The sequence below is a fragment of the Gymnoscopelus microlampas genome (assembly GCF_963454915.1).
Source record: "Gymnoscopelus microlampas genome assembly, chromosome: 6".
Taxonomy (NCBI): domain Eukaryota; kingdom Metazoa; phylum Chordata; class Actinopteri; order Myctophiformes; family Myctophidae; genus Gymnoscopelus; species Gymnoscopelus microlampas.
Genome location: NC_139943.1, coordinates 1,198,672 through 1,220,577, shown reverse-complemented (window position 1 = coordinate 1,220,577; position 21,906 = coordinate 1,198,672). Strand labels below are relative to the sequence as shown.

General features: G+C 41.3%; 3 protein-coding genes across 3 annotated transcripts; 2 read left to right on the top strand and 1 right to left on the bottom strand.

Moving 5' to 3' along the window:
• Positions 1 to 9,182: 9,182 nt before the first annotated feature.
• LOC311046771 (uncharacterized protein) lies at positions 9,183 to 16,846 on the top strand. Its single transcript, XM_084059313.1, has 8 exons — positions 9,183 to 9,214; positions 9,270 to 9,393; positions 10,224 to 10,463; positions 10,681 to 10,793; positions 13,506 to 13,663; positions 15,366 to 15,498; positions 15,603 to 15,758; positions 16,201 to 16,846. The coding sequence occupies exons 3-8, from the start codon at positions 10,325 to 10,327 to the stop codon at positions 16,516 to 16,518; spliced, it is 1,017 nt and encodes a 338-aa protein (XP_083915439.1). The 5' UTR covers positions 9,183 to 9,214; positions 9,270 to 9,393; positions 10,224 to 10,324; the 3' UTR covers positions 16,519 to 16,846.
• Positions 16,847 to 17,098: 252 nt separating this feature from the next.
• Positions 17,099 to 20,171, bottom strand: LOC311047927 (uncharacterized protein; the record flags this gene model as incomplete). The annotated part of the gene is made up of 2 exons (XM_084060879.1): positions 20,045 to 20,171; positions 17,099 to 18,332 (listed from the first exon to the last, which is right to left on the bottom strand). The coding sequence occupies exons 1-2, from the start codon at positions 20,164 to 20,166 to the stop codon at positions 17,099 to 17,101; spliced, it is 1,356 nt and encodes a 451-aa protein (XP_083917005.1). The 5' UTR covers positions 20,167 to 20,171.
• A 433-nt stretch (positions 20,172 to 20,604) lies between these two features.
• On the top strand, positions 20,605 to 21,603 carry LOC311047926 (putative RNA polymerase II nuclear localization protein SLC7A6OS; the record flags this gene model as incomplete). Its single annotated transcript, XM_084060878.1, has 1 exon — positions 20,605 to 21,603. The coding sequence occupies one exon, from the start codon at positions 20,605 to 20,607 to the stop codon at positions 21,601 to 21,603; it is 999 nt and encodes a 332-aa protein (XP_083917004.1).
• Between the last annotated feature and the right edge of the window lie 303 nt (positions 21,604 to 21,906).

Genomic DNA, 21,906 nt, shown 5'->3' with positions numbered 1-21,906 from the left:
GCAAAACTCTTAGTGAAACTGTTAATCAGTGCATATTTTACTGCTTGTAAATGCATAATATGTCAAAAAAGCAACACAAAAGCTTAATAAAGGATAAACATGACACCATATGTAAGTTACAGTGTTAATTTTGACCGCAAATTCTGATTTAGTCTTTTGAATAACACACCCTTTAGTTTTAGTCATCTGAATTGTTAAGTGTTAGTCTAGTCTTAGTCGACTAAATATCAAAATCTTAGTCTTAGTCGTTTAGTCTTAGTCAACGAAACTAACACTGGTAAGTTAGTACGACTGAATGCCATTTGTAATGTGATTATAAGCAACTCCTTAGGCTTGTATTAATATTCTTATGCAGTCTATAAACTAAAGTGTGTATACATATAATCTTATGATCTAAAAATGTACATGTTAACAATGCTATGATTAACACTTGTACAGTCTTATCAATGCAATAACATTAATAAGCATCTTATAAGGACTTATTAACTAATGAATGCTTATTACAACAAACTTAGTATAAGTTGTTACCCACTCTTGTTCTATAAATTATTACCCACTGTTGTTCTTGTCCTGTTTTTCAGAAACAGTGATTTCCTTCTCACAATGTCCCTGAATTCACCATTTACTATTCACCTGAACAGTTTATCATCTTGTATCTGGTACCATTATAATCCACATTCAAGCAAAGGATAATCAACAGGGATCTGTTTATTATTCTGGAATAAACCCTGACAGGGTGTTGGACTCTGACGCAAAGTGACCATTGACTCATGAGTTATGATCGTCATAGAGACCTTATTATATTGTGTTGTGTATTTCTTTTCACAGTTAAATCAGGGGAGAGCGCGAACGCAGTCCCCCACTACCAGAAATTATGCAGTCGAGATTCCCACATTTGAGGAATTCGCAGGGGTCAGCAAAGCACGGAGTGCAATGGCCGAGCCTCGCCCTGGGTGAACCACCTTCTTGATCATGGTGTCTCCCCTGCCAGGTAAGTATGAGTTGTACATGTTAGATATGGAGGAAGTGACTCACACACATACCAGTCACACTCATGTTTAGTTACTACAACACGTTATACTCACCCACACAACTCACTAATATATTAACTTACATACATTATAGTATTATAGTTGATGATAGTTTGTTGGAACTATTCTACATTTTGACTAGAATATGATGTTTTGGGAATTAGAATCCTTAGTACCCATCATGCATTGGGGTATTAGCATAAGCAGAGGCATGCTGGGTAATGGGGGAAGAATGTGAGTCAGGATTGGTGTTTCGCGGGCTGCTCAGTTAACACCCCTCCCCCTCCTGCCTCAGCACACAGCCCCCTCTTAAAACACTCTCAGAAACCAGAGAGCCAACAGAAAAAACAAACTGACCGATTCTCCATTGAAAGCAGAATAAAATACTATTAGCCAGTACTACATGTTCTGTTTTCATTCTGTTCTGTCATGTCTTGTATGTTTTCACTGTTTTGTGAGACACAGCTATCATCTTCTCATAGTAAAATATGCTGTATGCATTGGTGGTTCAGTGGTAGAATTCTCGCCTGCCACGCGGGAGGCCCGGGTTCGATTCCCGGCCAATGCAACTTCCTTTTTACAGACGTTTCACTGCTCTTACATGTATGAGCGTTTTGAATCTGTGCTTACATTGTCCTATGAGACACTTTTTTCATCCACGTTTCTTTTCCCCTTTTCCAATAGTACATCAGAGCAAGAGCCAGCAGCCAGATGGTTTGGGTCATACTAATTTGTAGCCGTTTTGTTTGTAGCCCGCTGTTTAAGTTAGCTGAAGCCTCTGAGCCCAGCTCTATCTGTACACGGGATCTCCCGTCAAAGCACAAAAAATAATCTGCACAGATTGTGCCCATCCACTGCTTCAGAGTGGAGGATTTAACGGACCTTGAAGGATTCATCGATCTCTACTACGATCTGCAAAACACCATGCAGGGTAACGGGGACCCCCCACCGGCCAGTTCAACGTCAGGCGCCGCCACTAAGCAACAGTCTACCTCCAAAAAGAATAAAGTCAAGGCGAACCCATCGAATAAGAGGCAGAAGAGGGATCTATCACCAGACTCGGGGGAAGAAGTTGTGGAGATCGAGATCTCTTTATTGAGATCCATAAACACGAGACTGGGCAAATTGGATATATTGGTCGAGCTGCAACACGACCTCCGCGAATTAAGGAAAAGCTTGGAATTCAGCCAGGCTCAAATCGACGACCTCAGAAAGGAGAACAACGAACTGAAAGGTACTGTGACTACTATTCAGAATGAAATGAAGAATGCTGTGAAAGAGAACAGGCAGTTCAAGGAAACGTTGCTCGATATACAAAGCAGATCAATGCGTGAAAATATGATATTTTCCGGGCTCCCCGCCGAGAGTGTCAATGATAACCCAGAGCAGATTATACGGGATTTCTTGTACGAGAAATTAAATCTGTCCCGGGAAACCGTGCAGGACATTTCTTTTGTGAGGGTACACAGACTGGGCAGGAAGGAGCCTGGTAAAAAGCGCCCCATCATTGCTCGCTTCGAGCACTTCAAACAGAAGGAGCTTGTGAGGTCCCAAGGCAAGGCTCTCAAGGGTACAAAAATCTGGATGAATGATCAATTTCCCACGGAGATTAATGAGAGGAGACGGAGGCTTACTCCCATCCTCAAGGAACATCGGAGCAAAGATCATAAAGTCGCACTAGTGGTGGACAAGCTGTACATTGACGGTCAGCTGTTCAGAGATTCTGAGACCACTCCGTGGCTGTTCTGAACTTGTTTTGCTGTCTATGACAAAAGGAGACATTGTCACTAAATATGAATCTACGCTTGTCAAGGAAGGGCTTGCATATTGCCCATGTTAATGTCAACAGCCTAGTGAACAAAATGAAAGATTTATTTAATGTTGTCCAGGAAAATGATTTGCATGTGCTTGCAATTACCGAGACTCATCTTGATCAAACCATCACAGATGGACAAGTTGCTCTCAAAGGATACAATGTTATTAGGAGGGACAGGAACAGGAGAGGGGGAGGAGTTGCCCTATATGTACAGGAACACTTGTTGTTTAAGGTGAGGGAGGACCTATGTGCAAATGAACTAGAGATCCTATGGATTGAAGTTCATCTCCCTTTTCAACAGCCAACATTAATTGGGTGTGTCTATAGGCCTCCAAGATCCAATAGTTTGTACATGAACAACATAATGGAAAGTATTGAATTGGCTCTGGGTGAAAGATTTGATTTTTATATGGTGGGAGACTATAACTTGGATTGGAAATGTACTACCTCTGATGGCAACAAGACTAGGTTTTCTCAATTTACAGATAGCCGCAATTTATCACAAATGGTACAAGATATCACACGATCCTCTATTAACAAACATGGGCACAGAACAGAAAGTACAATTGACTTGATATTTTGTAATGTGCCTAAAAATGCTCAAATGTTAGATCTACTGCTGTATCCTGGACAGATCATAACATTGTGAGTATTACAAAAAACACAAAAGTTCCAAAAAGACCACCCAGAGTCACTATAAAGCGTAGTTTTAAACATTTAAAAATAGAGGACTTTAGAAGAGATTTGGGCATTGTTCCATGGGATCTTGTGTATCTTGAAGATGATTTAGATGATGCTGTTGACTGTTTTACTAAACTGCTAACTGAGGTCATTGATCATCATGCCCCTGTAAGAAAAAGCACAATCAAAGCTAGACCATCACCCTGGATTGATCAACAACTAAGAGAAGCAATGTCCCAAAGGGATGAGGCAAAAAAGAGTGCATCTAGATCAGGTTTGCTTTCTGATTTCACAATCTATAGGAAATGCAGAAATTTCGTTGTCAAATTGAATCGACAGAAAAAGTCTTCATATTATAAAATAGCTTTCGAGAATTGTAAAAATAACTCAAAACAAATATGGAATACAGTGAATGGTTTATTGGGTAGATCAAATAATGCAATTCCTGTCAGTGTAGAAGTTGATGGAATGATTAAGACGAAACCGATTGATATTGCCAACCACTATGCAGAACATTATGAACAAAAGGTAAACACTCTTAGGTCCAACATGCATGTCAATGCCTCAAATGAACTACTGGTGGGGAATATAGACAGACAGATAATGAATGGGAAAGAATGTAGTTTTGTTTTACCAGATATATCTTTAGAGGAAATCATGCACATATTGTCATCGCTTCCTGAGAATAAATCTCCAGGGTGTGACTTAATTGATAACAAACTGATCAAATACGCTGCTCAACATATTGCCAGACCTGTGAAGTATATATTTGATCTCTGATTGCAACATGGCAAGTTCCCGACTGAATGGAAACATGCAAAGATTTGCCCTATTCCTAAAGATGCTAAATTACCTTTCACTGCTTCAAATAGTCGACCAATCAGCTTACTTTCCTCTCTAAGTAAGATCTTAGAGAAGATAGTTAGTGATCAAATATGGAAATACATGGAAACAAACAATTTGTTAACCCATACCCAGCATGCGTACCGAAAGTATCATTCCACTGAAACTGTCTTAATAGACATGACTGATGCCTGGCTTAATGCTCTTGATCATGGTAAACTTGTATCCATCTTACTTCTAGATTTTACTGCAGCTTTTGACCTGATCGATTACACAATTTTAATTAAAAAATTAAGTCATTATGGTTTCAGTCAAACTTCTATCAACTGGATGAAATCCTATCTGTATGGCAGGAAGCAGTCCGTCTATGTCAACGGCTCATACTCCTCTCCACGCTTTACCAACTGCGGCATCCCGCAAGGGAGTTGTCTTGGGCCTCTGTTATATATCATATTCACAAACGATCTTCCATTAGTATTAGTCGACTCAAGTGCACATATGTTTGCTGACGACACTACCATCACTGCAGTGGCTCAGTCACAAACCCAATTACATGAATATTTGACAAATGATTTTAAACGTGTTGCAGAATGGATAGATAACAATAAACTGGTATTAAATACTAATAAAACTAAAAACATGGTTATATGTACAAATAGAAAGAGAAAGAGATTGGGGCCATGGAGCCTATCACATGGTGGGGTTCAAATTGGCGAGGTATCGGAGGTTAAGTTATTGGGAATTGAAATACAAAACAACCTCTCGTGGACAGCCCATATTACAGATATATCGAAAAAGGTGTTGAAATTATCGGGAATGGTGGGACGTATTGCAGGGCTTCTCCCTAGGGATACTTTAAAAATAATATCTCATAGCTTAATTTATAGTCACATTAATTACTGCTGTGCAGTCTGGGGCAATGCAGCTCTTGGAGACATTAAGAGACTGCAGATCACATTGAACAGGGCAGCAAGAATGGTCTTAAGATGTGGATATGAAATTGGTACGGTTGAACTGCAAAGCATAATGGGATGGCCCACAGTATCTGAATGTGTGAGACAGCAATCTTTTGATTACAAAGATTAATGTGTCTAACAAGCCAGTTAGTGTAAGGAATCGGTTGACATTAGTTCGTGACAGTCATCTGGTCAACACAAGATCAAGATGCAAAAAACACTATGTTATACCTAAAATAAAAACTATCATGGGAAGCAGATCTTTTATTTTTAGGGCGGTCAAAATATGGAACTCATTGCAATAATTTGGATGTTTGTTTAATGATTCGTGCTTTTTTCTTCTGTGTCCTATTTTTATAGTAATAAATAGTTTTTACAATGGTATGCGGTCAGGTCTAGGCCTGGCTCAGGGAGGAGGACGCCCCTGCCATGCATAGTCCACCATGGGTATCCATGGTCATCCCTTAGGTGCAACAGGCCTAAGGCCTAGTAGTAGGTGTGTATGTGAGATGAGTTACATCTTTTTATTGTGTAACTCTGTATATTGGTACTGTTTTTACATTATGGTATGTTGCAATATGTTTATTGTAATTTTTATCAGTATTGTACACTGTACGTATGTAATGTATTGTATTTCTGCTTGCTGGACTCTTGGAAGATTAGCCTCGGCTAAAAGAGATCCAAATAAAATCAAATCAAATTACCCAAAAGTACCCAAAAGGTACACAAAAATGCATAAAAGTACCCCAAAATACCGAAAAAGTAGTCCCCATGAAGCCAAAAGTACCCTAAAGTACACAATAATCCAGGAATACCACACAAATAACCAAAGTACCCGAAAAATTCCAAAGGTACCCAAAAATATATCTGAAGATAACCCAAAGTACCCTAAAATACAGAAAGATATGTTTTGTGATGGCTTCCAATTTGAAAATGTTCTGGGCCCCAAACTGTACAAGTGTACAAAGTTTCATGTTATTGTGAAAACGTGAACGATTCACCAAAACCACAGACTATTGTGTATTTCTTAAGCTTTGATCCTCATACTCAGGAATTCAGATGAGATTCAAAAAAACAAGGACAACTGTTTAACATAATATTCAAATCAAGCCTATATTTCAGAATTAATAACATCTGCCTCTCTGCCTAATGATCAAGTCAAATGGTGAGAAATAGGCTTCATTAAAGGCATAGTATGTAACTTTGTATATATCTTTAGTTATATAAATACGCGGGAAAGTTACATGCTCTCAATAGAAAATAACAACGAGCACTCTCAGTCTGTATATGGTGCGGTTTGCGGGTGCACGGATCACAAAGATTCACAGTAAATGAAGCAATAGCCAGCGCTCCAAAGTCCTTCTGGTACTTTTAATTCATATGCAGCACGGACAACAGCATACACGGACGCGTTTCGGCGTCAAGCCTTCCTCAGTGTGTATGATACATACACTCTGTGTGATACATACACTCTATATCAGTGGTTCTCAAACTTTTTCATGTCAAGGACCCCCAAATTGACACTTATTAGCCCGCGGACCCCCATTTGAAAAGATAAGCCAGGGACCCCCATAAGAGAAGATTTTTACGCCTCTATAGCAGTGATTCTTAACCATTTTAATTTCAAGGACCCCCAGTTTGACATGCATTAGGGCTACGGGCCCCCATTTAATGGCATTTCTATCTCTGGGACCCCAATTTATATTGTAAAATCAATGTTAATCTAACTCTGAGAATGTACAAATGGAACCAAATGGACCCGTTAGGGTCCATTTGGTTCCATTTGTACACTCTCAGAGTTACAGACCCATAAGGGTCCATTTGGTTCCTGTCCATCATTTAGCTGGGGACCCCCTGGAACCCCCTCAAGGACCCCTGGGGGTCCCCGGACCCCACTTTGAGAACCAATGCTCTGAGGAAGGCTCTTCCTCAGCGTGTATGTATCATACACACTGAGGAAGGCTTGACGCCGAAGCGCTGCATATGAATTAAAAGTACCAGAAGGACTTTGGAGTGCAAGTTACATGCTCTGCCTTTAAACAAAAATGTTAATATTAGTCTTTTTTATTAATTTTGTTTAAACTATTCATTAATAGACCCGGAGAGACATTAACTCCTTCCAGAGAGCCAAGCATCAGAGTCATCAATTGTTGGTTTCCATAGCCTAAAGCATATTCTCACAGTGGCTTTGGATCTGGTTAACGAATCAGTCGATTACCAGCTCAACAGGGGGCTTGTTTACATTGTGGTCCATTGTACTCAATTCATCAGTAATACATAATATGTACAATACAACATACAATATTGGAAGAAAACTCAGTAGAATCCTAAGGTATATTTAAAGAGACAGGAGGGGTGTGGGTGGGGGCAGAAGGTGATACTACCATGCCCATGGTGTTAAAACAGTGTTCCCTGACCGGGAATCGAACCCGGGCCGCGGCGGTGAGAGCGCCGAATCCTAACCACTAGACCACCAGGGAGGGATGTCTCTCACTAGATTAACTGTGAGAGTGTACAAATGGAACCATGGAATAGTTCCATTTGTACACTCCCAGAGTTACAGATAAGTAAGGGTTCATTTGGACCCTGGTGGTCCCCAGACCAGATGTTGAGACCCATATCAGGTTGCCATGGTTGCCTGATATTTCTGAACTTGTAGGCCAGTCTGACGTCATGTTCAACTCTATATTTGGGTGGATGTTATGGAAGCTCATATTCGGTTAAAATATACATCATGGAACTCCATATTTGGGCACAACTAATGTCATATTGATGACACAAGCCAGCTCGGCTTAAAAGCGATGCACACAGAGTGCAAGAAGTAAAAAGACAGATTATTCACTCCGCACAATACATTTGACAACACTGCTTTAACGTCTACAAGAGGAAACAAAGCATTTGACAAGCGATCGAAAGACAAACCCGTAAAATGTTATATTCCACCGATAGTAACAAAATAACTGTTAAGTTCTCACCGGACACAAATGCAGTAGGATACCAGTTAACCGGTATTAAGTCATTTTTAACAGATGCCATGACGTGAGAAATGTGGCGTTCCACGCTGCTCGACAACTCCAAGTACTTTGTATGAAATATCAGGCTCCATAGCCCAGAAACGGACATGTACGTGTACACGCCTTTCAGAAACTGCACACCTAGCATTCTGCTATCTGTAGCCACAGATAGCACAGGGGGGCTAAACTGTTATTAGACCCTGTCTATTAATCTGTATGCTTACACAGACCGAGGCAGACACCTAAACATGACTGTAAAGAACATTCCGGGTATATTTGCCAGCATTAGCCATAGATGGATAACACCGTAAGGGGAATCATGGCAGGACGGCCAGAAACCTATTCGGTTGTAAAGTCTGACGTCATTTTGCAGTCCAACGTCACATCCGGGTCCCTTGGCACCAGGCGCGCATCCACTGCTCATTGTAAACAGACATGTCGGAGCGCGTGAATCTTTTTACGATAACCTCCTTTTTTAGAGAGGATCCATTGAGGGTTAAAAAGGGTCTTAATGCGTTTAACTCCGATAGAGTTATCAACGTAAGTGTTCTCCCAGGGGGTATAATAAAAGGTAAAGTCCAAGCGTCCATGAAAAAGAAAATATACGAGGTTGAGGTGAGTTGGTCAGCATAGCTAGGTAATGTTCAGGTATTCTGGCTTTTAATGTTATATGCCACGTTCCCTGGCTTTATATTAGCCTTGAATGAAGACTGTCATAGATTTATTTTATCTATAGATTAATTTTATCTGACGGTTGGCTCGATAAAAGAAATCTATGACAGTCTTGATCCAATGTGCCATGATCTGGATTTTAACGTTATATGCCACGTTCAATTTTCATATCATGTTCAGGTTTATAACATTATATGCCACGTTCGCTGGCTTTTCATGTGCCATATATATATATATATGCCACATGAAAAGCCAGGGAACACATGTTCTGGATAAAACGAAAAAGCCACCCCCTGGGCTGTTAGCTAATGTTAGCTAGTTGCAGATGTATGGTAGGTTAATATAAACAGCACTGCGATGTCTTAGACATGTTAGGGTTGGTGTGAGGTCTAAGTCAGGGGTCTTCAACGTTTTCAGGCCAAGGACCCCCTAGCTGAGAGAGAGATGAAGCAGGTACCCCTTAGCTGAGAGAGATGAAGCAGGGACCCCTTAGCTGAGAGAGAGATGAAGCAGGGACCCCCTAGATGAGAGAGAGATGAAGCAGGGACCCCTTAGCTGAGAGAGAGATGAAGCAGGGACCCCCTAGCTGAGAGAGAGATGAAGCAGGGACCCCTTAGCTGAGAGAGAGATGAAGCAGGGACCCCTTAGCTGAGAGAGAGATGAAGCAGGGACCCCCTAGCTGAGAGAGAGATGAAGCAGGGACCCCTTAGCTGAGAGAGAGAGATGAAGCAGGTACCCCTTAGCTGAGAGAGATGAAGCAGGGACCCCTTAGCTGAGAGAGAGATGAAGCAGGGACCCCCTAGCTGAGAGAGAGATGAAGCAGGGACCCCTTAGCTGAGAGAGAGATGAAGCAGGGACCCCCTAGCTGAGAGAGAGATGAAGCAGGGACCCCTTAGCTGAGAGAGAGATGAAGCAGGGACCCCCTAGCTGGGAGAGAGATGAAGCAGGGACCCCTTAGCTGAGAGAGAGATGAAGCAGGGACCCCTTAGCTGAGAGATAGATGAAGCAGGGACCCCCTAGCTGAGAGAGAGATGAAGCAGGGACCCATCTGAGCTTGTAGATCTGCTATTTTTGGCTAAAGTTCTCCTCAGAAAAGGGATGGTAGGGTTCAAGTGGTTAAGGTAAAAAAAAATCGTATCACACAAAGATTTGGCGGACCCCCTGTAGTAACTCTGAGGACCCCCTAGGGGTCCAGGACCCCCTGTTGAAGACCCCTGGTCTAAGTTGTTTTGAATACAGGTGCATGTAGAAAGTCAGAAAGTGAAGTACAGCACCTGCCAGTGCCCAATCGGCAAAGACAAATGCCATCATATGGCAGCATTGCTGATTTGGGTGGAGAAAAATGTGTCCCGGACAGACGTGGAATGTGTGTGGAAGAGGGCAAAGACACCGAAATCTGACGAGATTGTTGCCAAGAGAGTGTCTGTGATGACACCCTCCACATCACTAGGTAAGTAATTAACGTTAATTTGCATCATTTTTGTAATGTACACAGGTTCCTTTCTTAGTTGGCCAGTTAGTGATTTTATGAAGCATTAAAACATTGATGTTAAGCTTAAAGGTGTACCGTTAATGAGGGACTATTTTGATTTAGTATTTTCACTTGATACGGTCTCAATTACTTTATTATTATTAATTTCACTATGCTTTTTATACTATTATTTCAGCTGGAATCAAAGGACCTGTAACCCAGGAGGTCATGGACTGGACAGTGGCATCCTTGTCACAGCTTAACCGTTTCACTGGGATGGGGTGGGTCCTGCGTCCAGAAACACCTCAGGTAGGACTTCTGTCTTTTGTACTTTGATTTGGCCCCCAGTAGTCCAGGGGCCAACACTGATATTTTCACAAATTGGTACCACCTGAGGTGGCCGTAAAGTTTTTGTATTTTTGTATTCCTACATGTCTCTAGTTTATATTTTGGTATGATACATCTTCCAATTCAGTAGCTTAATGACAGTAATCACTCTAAACAAGCCATGTGAAACCGTGATGTGTGTGAATCATTTATATGACTTCTAGACAATACTTTTTGGAATCCAATGGTCTTATAAACAGTTGAACCAGTAATTAATACCAGTAGAATCCATTTCTGCTGAGGAAAGTTTGGTATTGTGCATATTTAATAAGATAATTGCATAATTGGACACATTTGTGAAAATAATCACATGATAAATACAATTACAGTTAGATATTTCAAAAAGTGTAAAACATATTTGAGAAAAAATAGTGGAGATATGTCTGTGACCTACTGGCAATGTGCACAAGCAATTTGGTGCTGATCAGCGGAACGGTTTGCGAGATTAGCTCGGACAAACTGCTACAAGCTGTAGTTGTAATAGCTGTGAGGGAATATGTCAACACTCATAAAGATTCTGCACTTAGTGACAGGTTTTAGATTTTTGACATGGAGTTAGGTGTGGGTGTAAGGTTTTCAAAAGCCCTGCATACAACTTGGGCTGGCCCACTAGTGGCCGGTATGCAGAAACTCCAATATTAGATGGCTCAGTATATGGTTGAACACCCCATAAATTCATACAAATTATGAAGTATGTTACTATTGGGCATGCTAAATAAGCATACAAAAATAATCCAGGAAAATGTAACTTCCGGAAAGGCAGAAAGTCTCATTTTCAAGATGGTTCGATTACTATTCAATCTATAAAGGGGGAAGCATAATAAGCAAGCATAAATCTATTGCTTACTCACAAAATTACTTGAATAACCCCAATGGGGTTGTCCAGTAATCCAGTAAGCCATAGCCCATTATAGGCACTTGTTGTGTTATTAACAGGTGCTGTTATACAGTCACTATTCATCGTCATACTCTGACTCCTCTGGAAGATTTTTTATGTGGAATTGAGACATTCCTCAAGTTGACACAGTCCACAGACAGTAGTACATGGTTGTCCATATCTTCTACCAGATCAGCGGACTGTCTTGTAGGCAGTGGAGAAGTTACAATGAATGAACTCCAAAAATGAATGCTTCTGGAGCAGCATGCATTATTGACATACAGTAAAACAGATTGATCATCATGCAGCTTGCACCCCTAGTTCATGGCACCCACACCCTCTTTTCCCCCATCAAAACCATGTATATGATAGACCAGTGTCTTCTACGACAGTGAAGTTTGGTGGCAGATTCAGCTAAGGTAGACGTTCAGGCGTTACAAGTGATGAAGCTGAGACAACCTCCTTGCTGAAGGTGTTAGATTGCGTTGCTGTGAGGGAATCTGTGCACTTTCCACCAAACAGGACAGCCGACACCTAATGTCATCACTCAACTCTGATCTGATTTGGTACAGTGAATGCATTGGCCAAGGGGAAAGGGGAAGAAATTTGGATTTCAGCTTCACCCAGCCAATGGCTGCCGTGACTGCATGGCTCTGGGGAGCAGTTAGGTGTGAAGTGTCTTGCTCATGGACACCTCGACACATAGCTGGGGCCAGGAATCAAACCTGGGACTTTAATTTTCCCATGCGGCCTCTCTACCCATTCAGCTATGACCACCCACTAGACCGAAGGAAGGTCAACTTTTACAAGCTTATGTTAAGCAAAGCAGTCTTTTTGCAAACACCAAAAATCTGAGAAGTTGTGTCACAACCAGTCACAGCATGGATGAATACATATGTTTTACACTTTTTTAAATATCTAACTGTAATTCTATTTATCATGTAATTTCCACAAATGTGTTCAAATATGCAAATTATCTAATTAAATATGCACAATACCAGAATTTCCTCAGTAGAATTCCCTCAGGGTAAACTGTTTATAAGACCATTGGTTTCCAAAAAGTATTGTCTAGAAGTCATATAAATGATTCACACACATCACGGTTTCATATGGCTTGTTTAGAGTGATTACTGTCATTAAGCTACTGAATTGGAAGATGTATCATACCAAAATATAAACTAGAGACATGTAGGAATACAAAAATACAAAAAATGTACGGCCACCTTAGGTGGTACCAAAATCTGGCTTGGCACCTGGACTACAGTGACAATCCAGCTCAAATCAAAAAGGGATCAAAAAGGTCAACCAAAGAACACGCTTTTTGTGTAGGATTGATCGTCTAGACAGTGAGAATACAGTGATAATGCAGGGGCCTTTATACAAGGTTATTATGATTATGCATGCACTTCATGGTATCACAACACCTCCAAGGCCTGGTCAACTAATGTCCCATGGGGTTTATTTTTAACACTTTCTTACACCTACCCCCAACCCAAACCATAACATGGAGATAACAGAGAATAGTGAATACTATAACTCTTGAAGTAAAGAACATACAGCGACAAATGAACACATTTTTCTATATCATTTTGAATTGATATCCACAAGAGTGGCGTTTTCATATCTGAACCAGACAACGTACAAAGACAAATAAACCCAATTGGGTTTGACATGATGTAAATGACACAGGTACAGTATGTAATCCCTTGCCATTCAGATAATATATCTCTGACACTGTGTGCTTAACTTTAATCTAGACACGCCCTATGAAGACATGGGACCGGCTGGTGACCAGTGCAGGGTATGCCGAAGCTGTGGACAAGGCTCTGCATGTGGTCTCATCACTAGCTGTCACTGAGGAGGAGAAGAAGCAGATCGAGAGAGCCACAGTTTTCCAATCAAAGAACAACTTATGGTAACAATACAATACTAAACTAAACTCCTCAAATTTTCTTTAACTTTGTATAGAAACTATAAGGTCAGTCAGGTTTACATGTGACGCTGTCTATTGTTAAACAAGACAGACATGGGCATTTTGTGGCCCAGAGGCCAGAATCGGCCCTCATGATGGTTCTGCCTGGCCCAGGAGGTCCAAGACAAACCACACCATTGTACTTATGAAGCAAAATAAAAGAAACTTATAACACTCATAAATACGCATAATGTTATCATAATGTATTATAAAGCCTTTTATAATGACACATATCATAATACTTCATAATTACTGGTCACTCACCAGTAATATGACCAGGATCATAGTGTATCATAATGCTCATAGTTGTAATACATTAACATTTTTGGATGTTGCATTATAATCACTATGACAATGCATTATAGTGTGGTAGTACTAGTCACTATAAATGATTGTTGGGTACTTTAAGTTAACCCATTTAAAGTCCGTGAGCCAGGGGGGTTGGTCATTATCATCTGAGAGGATTAATGCTCATAATGATTTTTGTCAAGGTATGCATGTCTAGAGTTAGAAAATATGTGATAGCATTGCACCAATGGTAGCTTTATGGGTGCTATCATGCCCTTTATTTTATAACACTAGGCGAAAATTACATGGGTCAATATATCACAACATACTACTTAGCCCCCCAAAAAATTATACAAAAAGTTTTTCAATTGGTTCCGGTACCTCCTAGGCATGCTTAAAAACATACAAAAAAATCTAGGAAATTATGTGTATCGTAAAGCCATAATTTTCAAGATAGCGTCCAATAAGGTTGCCAGGAGCTTAAATGGATTTATGACCCTGTTCAACCTAGAAAGGTGGTTTTGGTGTCTAATCCTAGGTTTTAGGGTTCAAGAAATGTGGTTGAATTAGTGGAATTACCATCAGTAAATTATTTATTTCATGAAAACCGAAGTACATCTTATGTCATACTGTATGTAGTCACTATGTTGTCACTGCCTGTAATAGAAAACAAAATGTAGAGATTTTAATTTTTACCCTTTTGAACAATATATAGTCGGAGCTTTATCCCAACCATTTTTCAAAGAGAGAGGGTCAATAATAAGAGAGAACCATCATTTCGAAGTAGACTGCTTCATTCGGATTTTGAAAACTGTGTTTTGGCATGTGGTTATAAAAAGAGTGATCACACACAGAAAGCTACCACAGATGCAATGCTATCACATTTTTCCTAGCACTAGGGGTGTATACCTACCCAAAAATCACTATGAGAATTAATCCCCCCAGTTGATACACATTACCCTGTATTTGGGGTCCTGGCTCACGGACCTGGAAAGCCTGTATGTTCTTTCCCTTCAATCCGGGAAATAATCTGTGTAATTTGTTTTGTGTCAAGAACCCCCAAATTGTATTTGGCCATGGACCCCCAATCTGAAAATGTTTTGTACCAGGGACCCCCAGAAGAGGGGATTTTAAAAATTAAAATTTACCAAGCATGGAGATTTTTCAAAAATTGTTCAAAAATAGTACATATACAAGCTTCTATATCTGCTATTTTTGAGTAGCATTATGATTATTGTTAAAACATTGAGTATTTATGAATGCTTATGTCATGCGTATGTTTATAAATACATCATAGACATAGGATGCTTTGCTTGTGTAGGTGAACTGTATCTTATTTTGGGTGTCTTCATAACAGGATGGCTTATCGCAAGAAACGTATCACAGCTAGCAACTTTGGTTTGGTCTTGGCAGCAGTCAAGCGGAAGTCATACCCTCCTTCCTTATTCAAAACCCTGCTTGGCCAGTACAACCTCAAAGAAGGGTCTAAAGTAAGTTATGCTGCAATAATGATTTAAACTGAAGGTTTCATTCTCTAAAGGTAACTTATTAAGACTAAGTGAGTGGTATGTTCTTCCCCCCTACCCTTCTCAAGGCATGTGATTGGGGAATCACCCACGAGCCAAAGGCAAAGCAGCAATACACAGAGCAAACAGGTGTTGTTATCCAGGAGAGGGGAGTGTTCCTGTCTGACAGTGGCCTGCTTGGTGGATCTCCAGATGGCACAGTGTCGGACGATTGCATTATCGAGGTAAAGTTATATTTGGTTAAAATACAATATACTAGCAATTCATCGAAAATAAACTGAAACGGAAATTATGAAACAATAACTGACCCTAATCTCAAATAATTGAACAATTGATTTCATTTCTTTTTTCTTATATCCACGAATCAACATGACATTTTTCTCACGTGTCGCATCGTGTTGTGAGCTTGTAGATCTGCTATTTTCAATCTATATTGATTTAGTCATATGGCCCAGCCCTTCAGTATACAGCAGCAGTATATCAAAATGGTGATATGAGACTAGATATCTTAGATTCTGGATGTCAATATGTGGCATAAGTGTTGTCTTAAGGCAGCATTACAATAAAATTGCGACATTTGCTGAACTTAACACACTATTCTAGCTTGTCTATTACTTGCCTTTACCCACAAAATGGTGATATGTTTGCCATATCACCCACCTCTAGGTGAAATGTCCCTGGTCAGCCAAAACCAAGACTGTCCAGCAGGCAGCAGAGAGTAGAGACTTCTTTCTGCAATCGGATGCAGTGACTGGTTCCCTGACACTAAAAGAAAATCATCCCTACTGGCATCAGATACAGGGCAACCTACACCTGACCGGGGCCAACATTTGTCACCTGGTAGTTTGGACCCTTGGAGACCTCGTCATCCTGCCAGTGCTGAAAGACCCAACATGGGCTAGAAACATTGACACTCTGGAAACATTCTACAAAGATTGTTTCCTACCAAAGATTCAACACTGCACTTACAGTGGTGAAAAGTAACTAAGTACATTTACTAAGTACAATTGGAGTATTTCCAATTTCCAATACTTTTACTTCTATTCCACTACAATTATTTGAAAACTTTGATTACTATTCCAAAACATACATTACCCATTTCGGCCATTTGAAGAAAGCCGATTTACAAGCTCACAATGCGTTTAGCTTGTAGAACTGCTATTTTCAAAATAATTGTATACATTTCAAAACTGTAATGGGACATTCTGCAACCAATACTTTTGAATTCCGGACTTTCACTTGTAACGGAGTACTTCTACATTGCAGTATTGATACATTTTACTAAAGTAAAACATTTGAATATTTTTCCTACCACTGCACTTACATGAATGCACATAGTGCATTCATCTGCACTATTAAATTGAAAAGAGTTAAAAAGTATAATGTTAAGCTGCTAAACACACTGTATTTTATACCGTTGTTGTGACATATGAAGTTTTGGCACTTTATACTACAGTTTTTCTACCAATGTTTCTTTATATAAAGAAGAGAAGCACTTTAATTCAATGTTACTTTATTAAAGGTTCAAACATGAATTTGCGTTCATTTCTTTTTCAAATCATGTTCATGCAATTTCACGAAGAATGGGTGTTTGGAGGTTTGTAAGACACACACATACTTTCAGTATCTTGTTGATGTTACATCTGAACTGATATGGGATATGGTCCAAAATGCTAAACAATTTCAGCCTCTGAATGGAACGCTCCACGTGGATCCTAGCACTGGAGATTAGTTTGTTTTTGTTGACTTCTTCCTGTGTGAACTGTCCATTGACCAGGAAAGACGGGATGTTGAGCAAAACCCCTTCTGGCAAAATGTCCCTAATTGTGAAGCCCTTGTCTGCCATTACCATATCACCTGGTTGTAGTTGTTGGAGAATTCCAGAATCTGCCGTTATTGCCTTATCTGAGGCACTTCCACCATACAGGTCACTGGCAAATGTTATCACGCCATTAGGAGCCACACCAATTAGAGTTTTCATTGTGGTCCGTCCTTTGTACTGGCTGTATAAATGACACTGTGTATCAAGCTTCTCTGTCTTGGAGACGGCAACCTCTGTGCAATCCAGCACAATTCTACAGTTAGGAAAGGGCCGGAAACACTCTGGCAGCGATGTCTGATTCTTGGCTGTGGAGGGGATTTTGTTCTCAAGCATATTTACATACAAAATGTCATACAGCACACAAACAATGGTGATAAAGATGTTGGTTACTGTGCCTGTGCTACAATTAAATCTGGTTGCAAGGTCTACGTGGCCGCAATTAAGTTTAAGCTTCATTAAGGTCAGGAGCAACTGATCGACTAGGGGCATGAATTGGACTGTCCAATTAGAATGATACTGTAGCTCAAACTTAGATAGAAGCGCTTCCAAAAACAAGACGGTAGCAGCATCAGGTAAGCCAGTGAAATATTGTACTTTGTCAGAATTGGAGGAAATTTGACTGAAGGAAAACGTTTGCTTTTGTTTCTCCAATTGCTTTTTCAAATTTTCATTCTCTCTTCTCAACATGTCATTCTCTATCTCCATCACCACAAGACTGTTTTTAGTACTAGGGGTCACTGTTGAAGTACTAGGGATCTCTGCAGTCGCAATGTCAGCATTGTGTACTTCAAGTTCATCTGTTGCTTCATCTTCACCACTGGTAGGGAGTGGGACCATCCGTTTCTTCTTTTTGGGTGATTGGCGTGGGAAAGTCTTCCCCTCGTTCCAAGCAAATCTTGATGGCCCAGCAGCTTTGCCATTCGGGAAATGCCAACTGCACACCCTGGAGTTGCAGTTTGGGGTGAAGTTGTCACGCCTGTAAAAAGAAGGCGGGATGAGAGATCATCATTACTCAATTTAAATGTTTTATTAGTCATGTGCACAACAATTACAATGACAAACTGAAATGTCTGACTCCATCCAAACAATATCATTTGTTTGAGATATGTAATTTCTTTGTTTGATACAGTATGTATGGGAAAGAGAAACAAATTCATGCAATTACCCATGTATAAACTGTATAGTACCTTTATTAGAAGGATAAGCCCCTTGAGATGCATCATCTCGTTTTCGAGGGGGTCCTTTAGATCATTGGTTCTCAAAGTGGGGTACGGGGACCCCCAGGGGTACTTGAGGCGGTTCCAGGGGGTCCCCAGCTAAATGATGGATAGGAACCAAATGGACCCTTATGGTTCTGTAACTCTGAGTGTACAAATGGAACCAAATGGACCCTAACGGGTCCATTTGGTTCCATTTGTACACTCAGAGTTAAATTAACATTGATTTTATAATATAAATTCGGGTCCCAGAGGTATAAATGCCATTAAATGGGGGTCCGTAGCCTAATACATGTCAAACTGGGGGTCCTTGACATTAAAATGGTTGAGAATCACTGCTAGAAAGCCGTATAAACCTTCTCTTATTGGGGTCCCTGGCTTATCTTTTCAAATGGGGGTCCACGGGCTAATAAGTGTCAATTTGCGGGTCCTTGACATGAAAAAGTTTGAGAACCACTGCTTTAGATCAGTGGTTCTCAAACTTTTTCATGTCAAGGACCCTCAAATTGACACTCATTAGCCCGTGGAACCCCATTTGAAAAGTTATGCCAGGGACCCCCAGAGACGATCTTTATGGAAGTACAGCAGTGATTTGTGATTTTCAAACATTTTAATTTCAAGGACCCCATGATACCATATCATCAGTGTTAATGTAACTGTGAGTGTACAAATGGAACCAAATGGACCCGTTTGTACACTCTGAGTTACAGCTACATAACATAAGGGTCCATTTTTGTTCCTATTCCTAACTATCAGTCATTTGGCTGGGACCCCCTGGAACCACCTCAAGGACCCCCGGGGTCCCTGGACTTTGAGAACCACTGCTTTAGATAACCATTGGCTAGCAATGCATGAGATAATGCAAATTGTCTGGTTGTGTAGCTGACATAAAACCTTCAGTAACTCATATCATCCCTTTACAGCAGTGGTTCTCAAACTTTTTCATGTCAAAGACCCCATTTGAAAAGATATGCCAGGGACCCCCATAAGAGATAAGATTTTATGGCATTTCTATATCTTGGACCCCAATTTATATTCTAAAATCAATGTTAATTTAACTCTGAGAGTGTACAAATGGAACCAAATGGACCCGTAAGGGTCCATTTGTACACTCTCAGAGTTACAGACCCAAAAGGGTTCATTTGGTTCCTAACCATCATTTAGCTGGGGACCCCCTGGAATCCCCCCAAGGACCCCACTTTGAGAACCAACGCTTTACAGCCATGGTTGTAGTGTTAAATACGTGACGTTTACCCCTCCACACGCCCTGATTGCAACTGTGTTGAGCAGAAAAGCATCTAAAATGCACAATACATCTATCCTTGAGGCAGATGGTACTTTTGTAGCCGGTTGACTTAACAAAAAAAAGAAATATCTGGCTAGTATGTATAACGTTGATACCGGTTAGCTAGTCTGCGCTAGTCAGCGCTAAACTTAGTTTTTCTAAGTATTTCTTCAAATTGAAACTTACCTTATTAACTGCAACCATTTCCTCTTCTCTTTGTCGTTGCATGGAAAGCGGTAGAATGAGACTTTAGTTGTTATTTTAGTCTCAGATCTGTTCAAACACCGAGGGACACAGCACTGTGGCATATTAGCAAAACAGCACCGGGACCCGGAAGTAGTTCTGACGCGGCTGCATACGTCACGTCTGAATAACCGAATATAAGGGGATGAATACTCATTCAGTCCCGACCTTTAGTGACCCAGTCGATCCCAACCTTCCCATATATGGAGATCCCATAGATGGAGACAACCAACCTCATCAAGTCTGACATCATTGAATCTCCTAGACGGCTATATATGGAGATACCCGGGCATACCTAGCTCTGACATCAGAGAACCCCTCCCGGAACTCCCTATATGGAGATAACCGAAACGTCTGGGACTGACGTCAAAGTCCCAGATTTGGGCATAGTGGAGATAGCCGCTCCATATATGGAGATGCCACCTGACATCATCGTAGTGACATTAGGGCCGCAGCCAACAGTATATAAAGGCTCGATATGTCAGCCGATCATCAGTTTTACGATGACGTTCCTTCGAGTCAAAAGAAGGCGTGACGCTAGTCCCGCCGATGCGTTGTGTCTGTCATATAAACGTATTCGACTGGAAAGTATCTCTCAGAGCCCGGTGGAAACGGTACCGAAGCCCAATGAAGCCGCGGTGGAGAACTCTGTGTTCAGACTGGCGGTGACGGTGGCAACGCAGGACGCTCCGGTTCAGAGGCACGTCCGCGAGGCTCTGGCTCAGCCCCGCATGGCCCACGTCCTGCGTCCCTCTGCTGCCAGTACCAACCGGGTCCTTGGAGATCTACGCAGTGCCAGGTGGAGCGCTCTGCGAGAAGCACGCTACCGAATCCTCTCCAGCCGCCGCGTGGGGCTGTCGAGCCCTCAGGAGGGAGGAGCCTCCTCAGAGAGAAGGCAGGCAGAGGAGACAGAGAGAAGGAATGGAAAAGAGCAGCAGAAATGCTGGGGCCTTGGAGATGAGCAAGTGGTTGACCTCGAACATGAGTATGAAGAGGAGAAGGACCAGGGAAAAGCTCTTGGCAAAATCTTGTCCTCTGACCCAGAGACGATCCTGTGCAGCAACGTGAAGATGCTGGAGCGTCTCGGCGTGACCGCGGAGGAGCAGGGAGAGGTGGAGCACCGGGAAGAGGAAGACGATTACGTCTACGACATTTACTACCAGGAAACGGCCACCACGCCCGGCTGGATCCAGGACATCCTGTATGTGAGATCCTACGCAGACGAGGGAGAGCTGGTTCCTGAACGGGTGGTTCATGAAGAGGTGGCATACGAGGATGAAGATGATGAGAATGATGAAGGCAACTGGAGGAACGAATACCCAGAGGAGGAGGAGAGTGACGAAGGATGTAGTGACAGAGGTGAACGCTACGCTAGGGGAGAGGAGGTGTACGACGAGGATGAGTATGATGTGAATGAGGAGGACGGCAACAACTGGAGGAACGAATACGCAGATGAGGAGAGTAATGAAGGTAGTGACAGAGAGGAAGGTTTACACTATTAATGAGTGAATGTAATAGTGTGCCACTACTGCCAGCGAAAACGATCGATTTTACATGGAATATTCTCTGTGACCGTTGTCCTCACGGAGATCGCCTCATTACACACACGAAGGTCTCGTGGTAAAGGAAAAATATATATCTGCACACGGTAATCCGTTGCACAGCTGTGGCCATTTGAATGTGGCTTGTTTTTGCCTTACAGCAAGAGGAACGGAGACAGAAAATAAGAAACAAATAAGCAACTACGCTTTAGAAACAAACCCAAATAAGCAATTACACTTTAGAAACAAGCCCAAATAAGCATC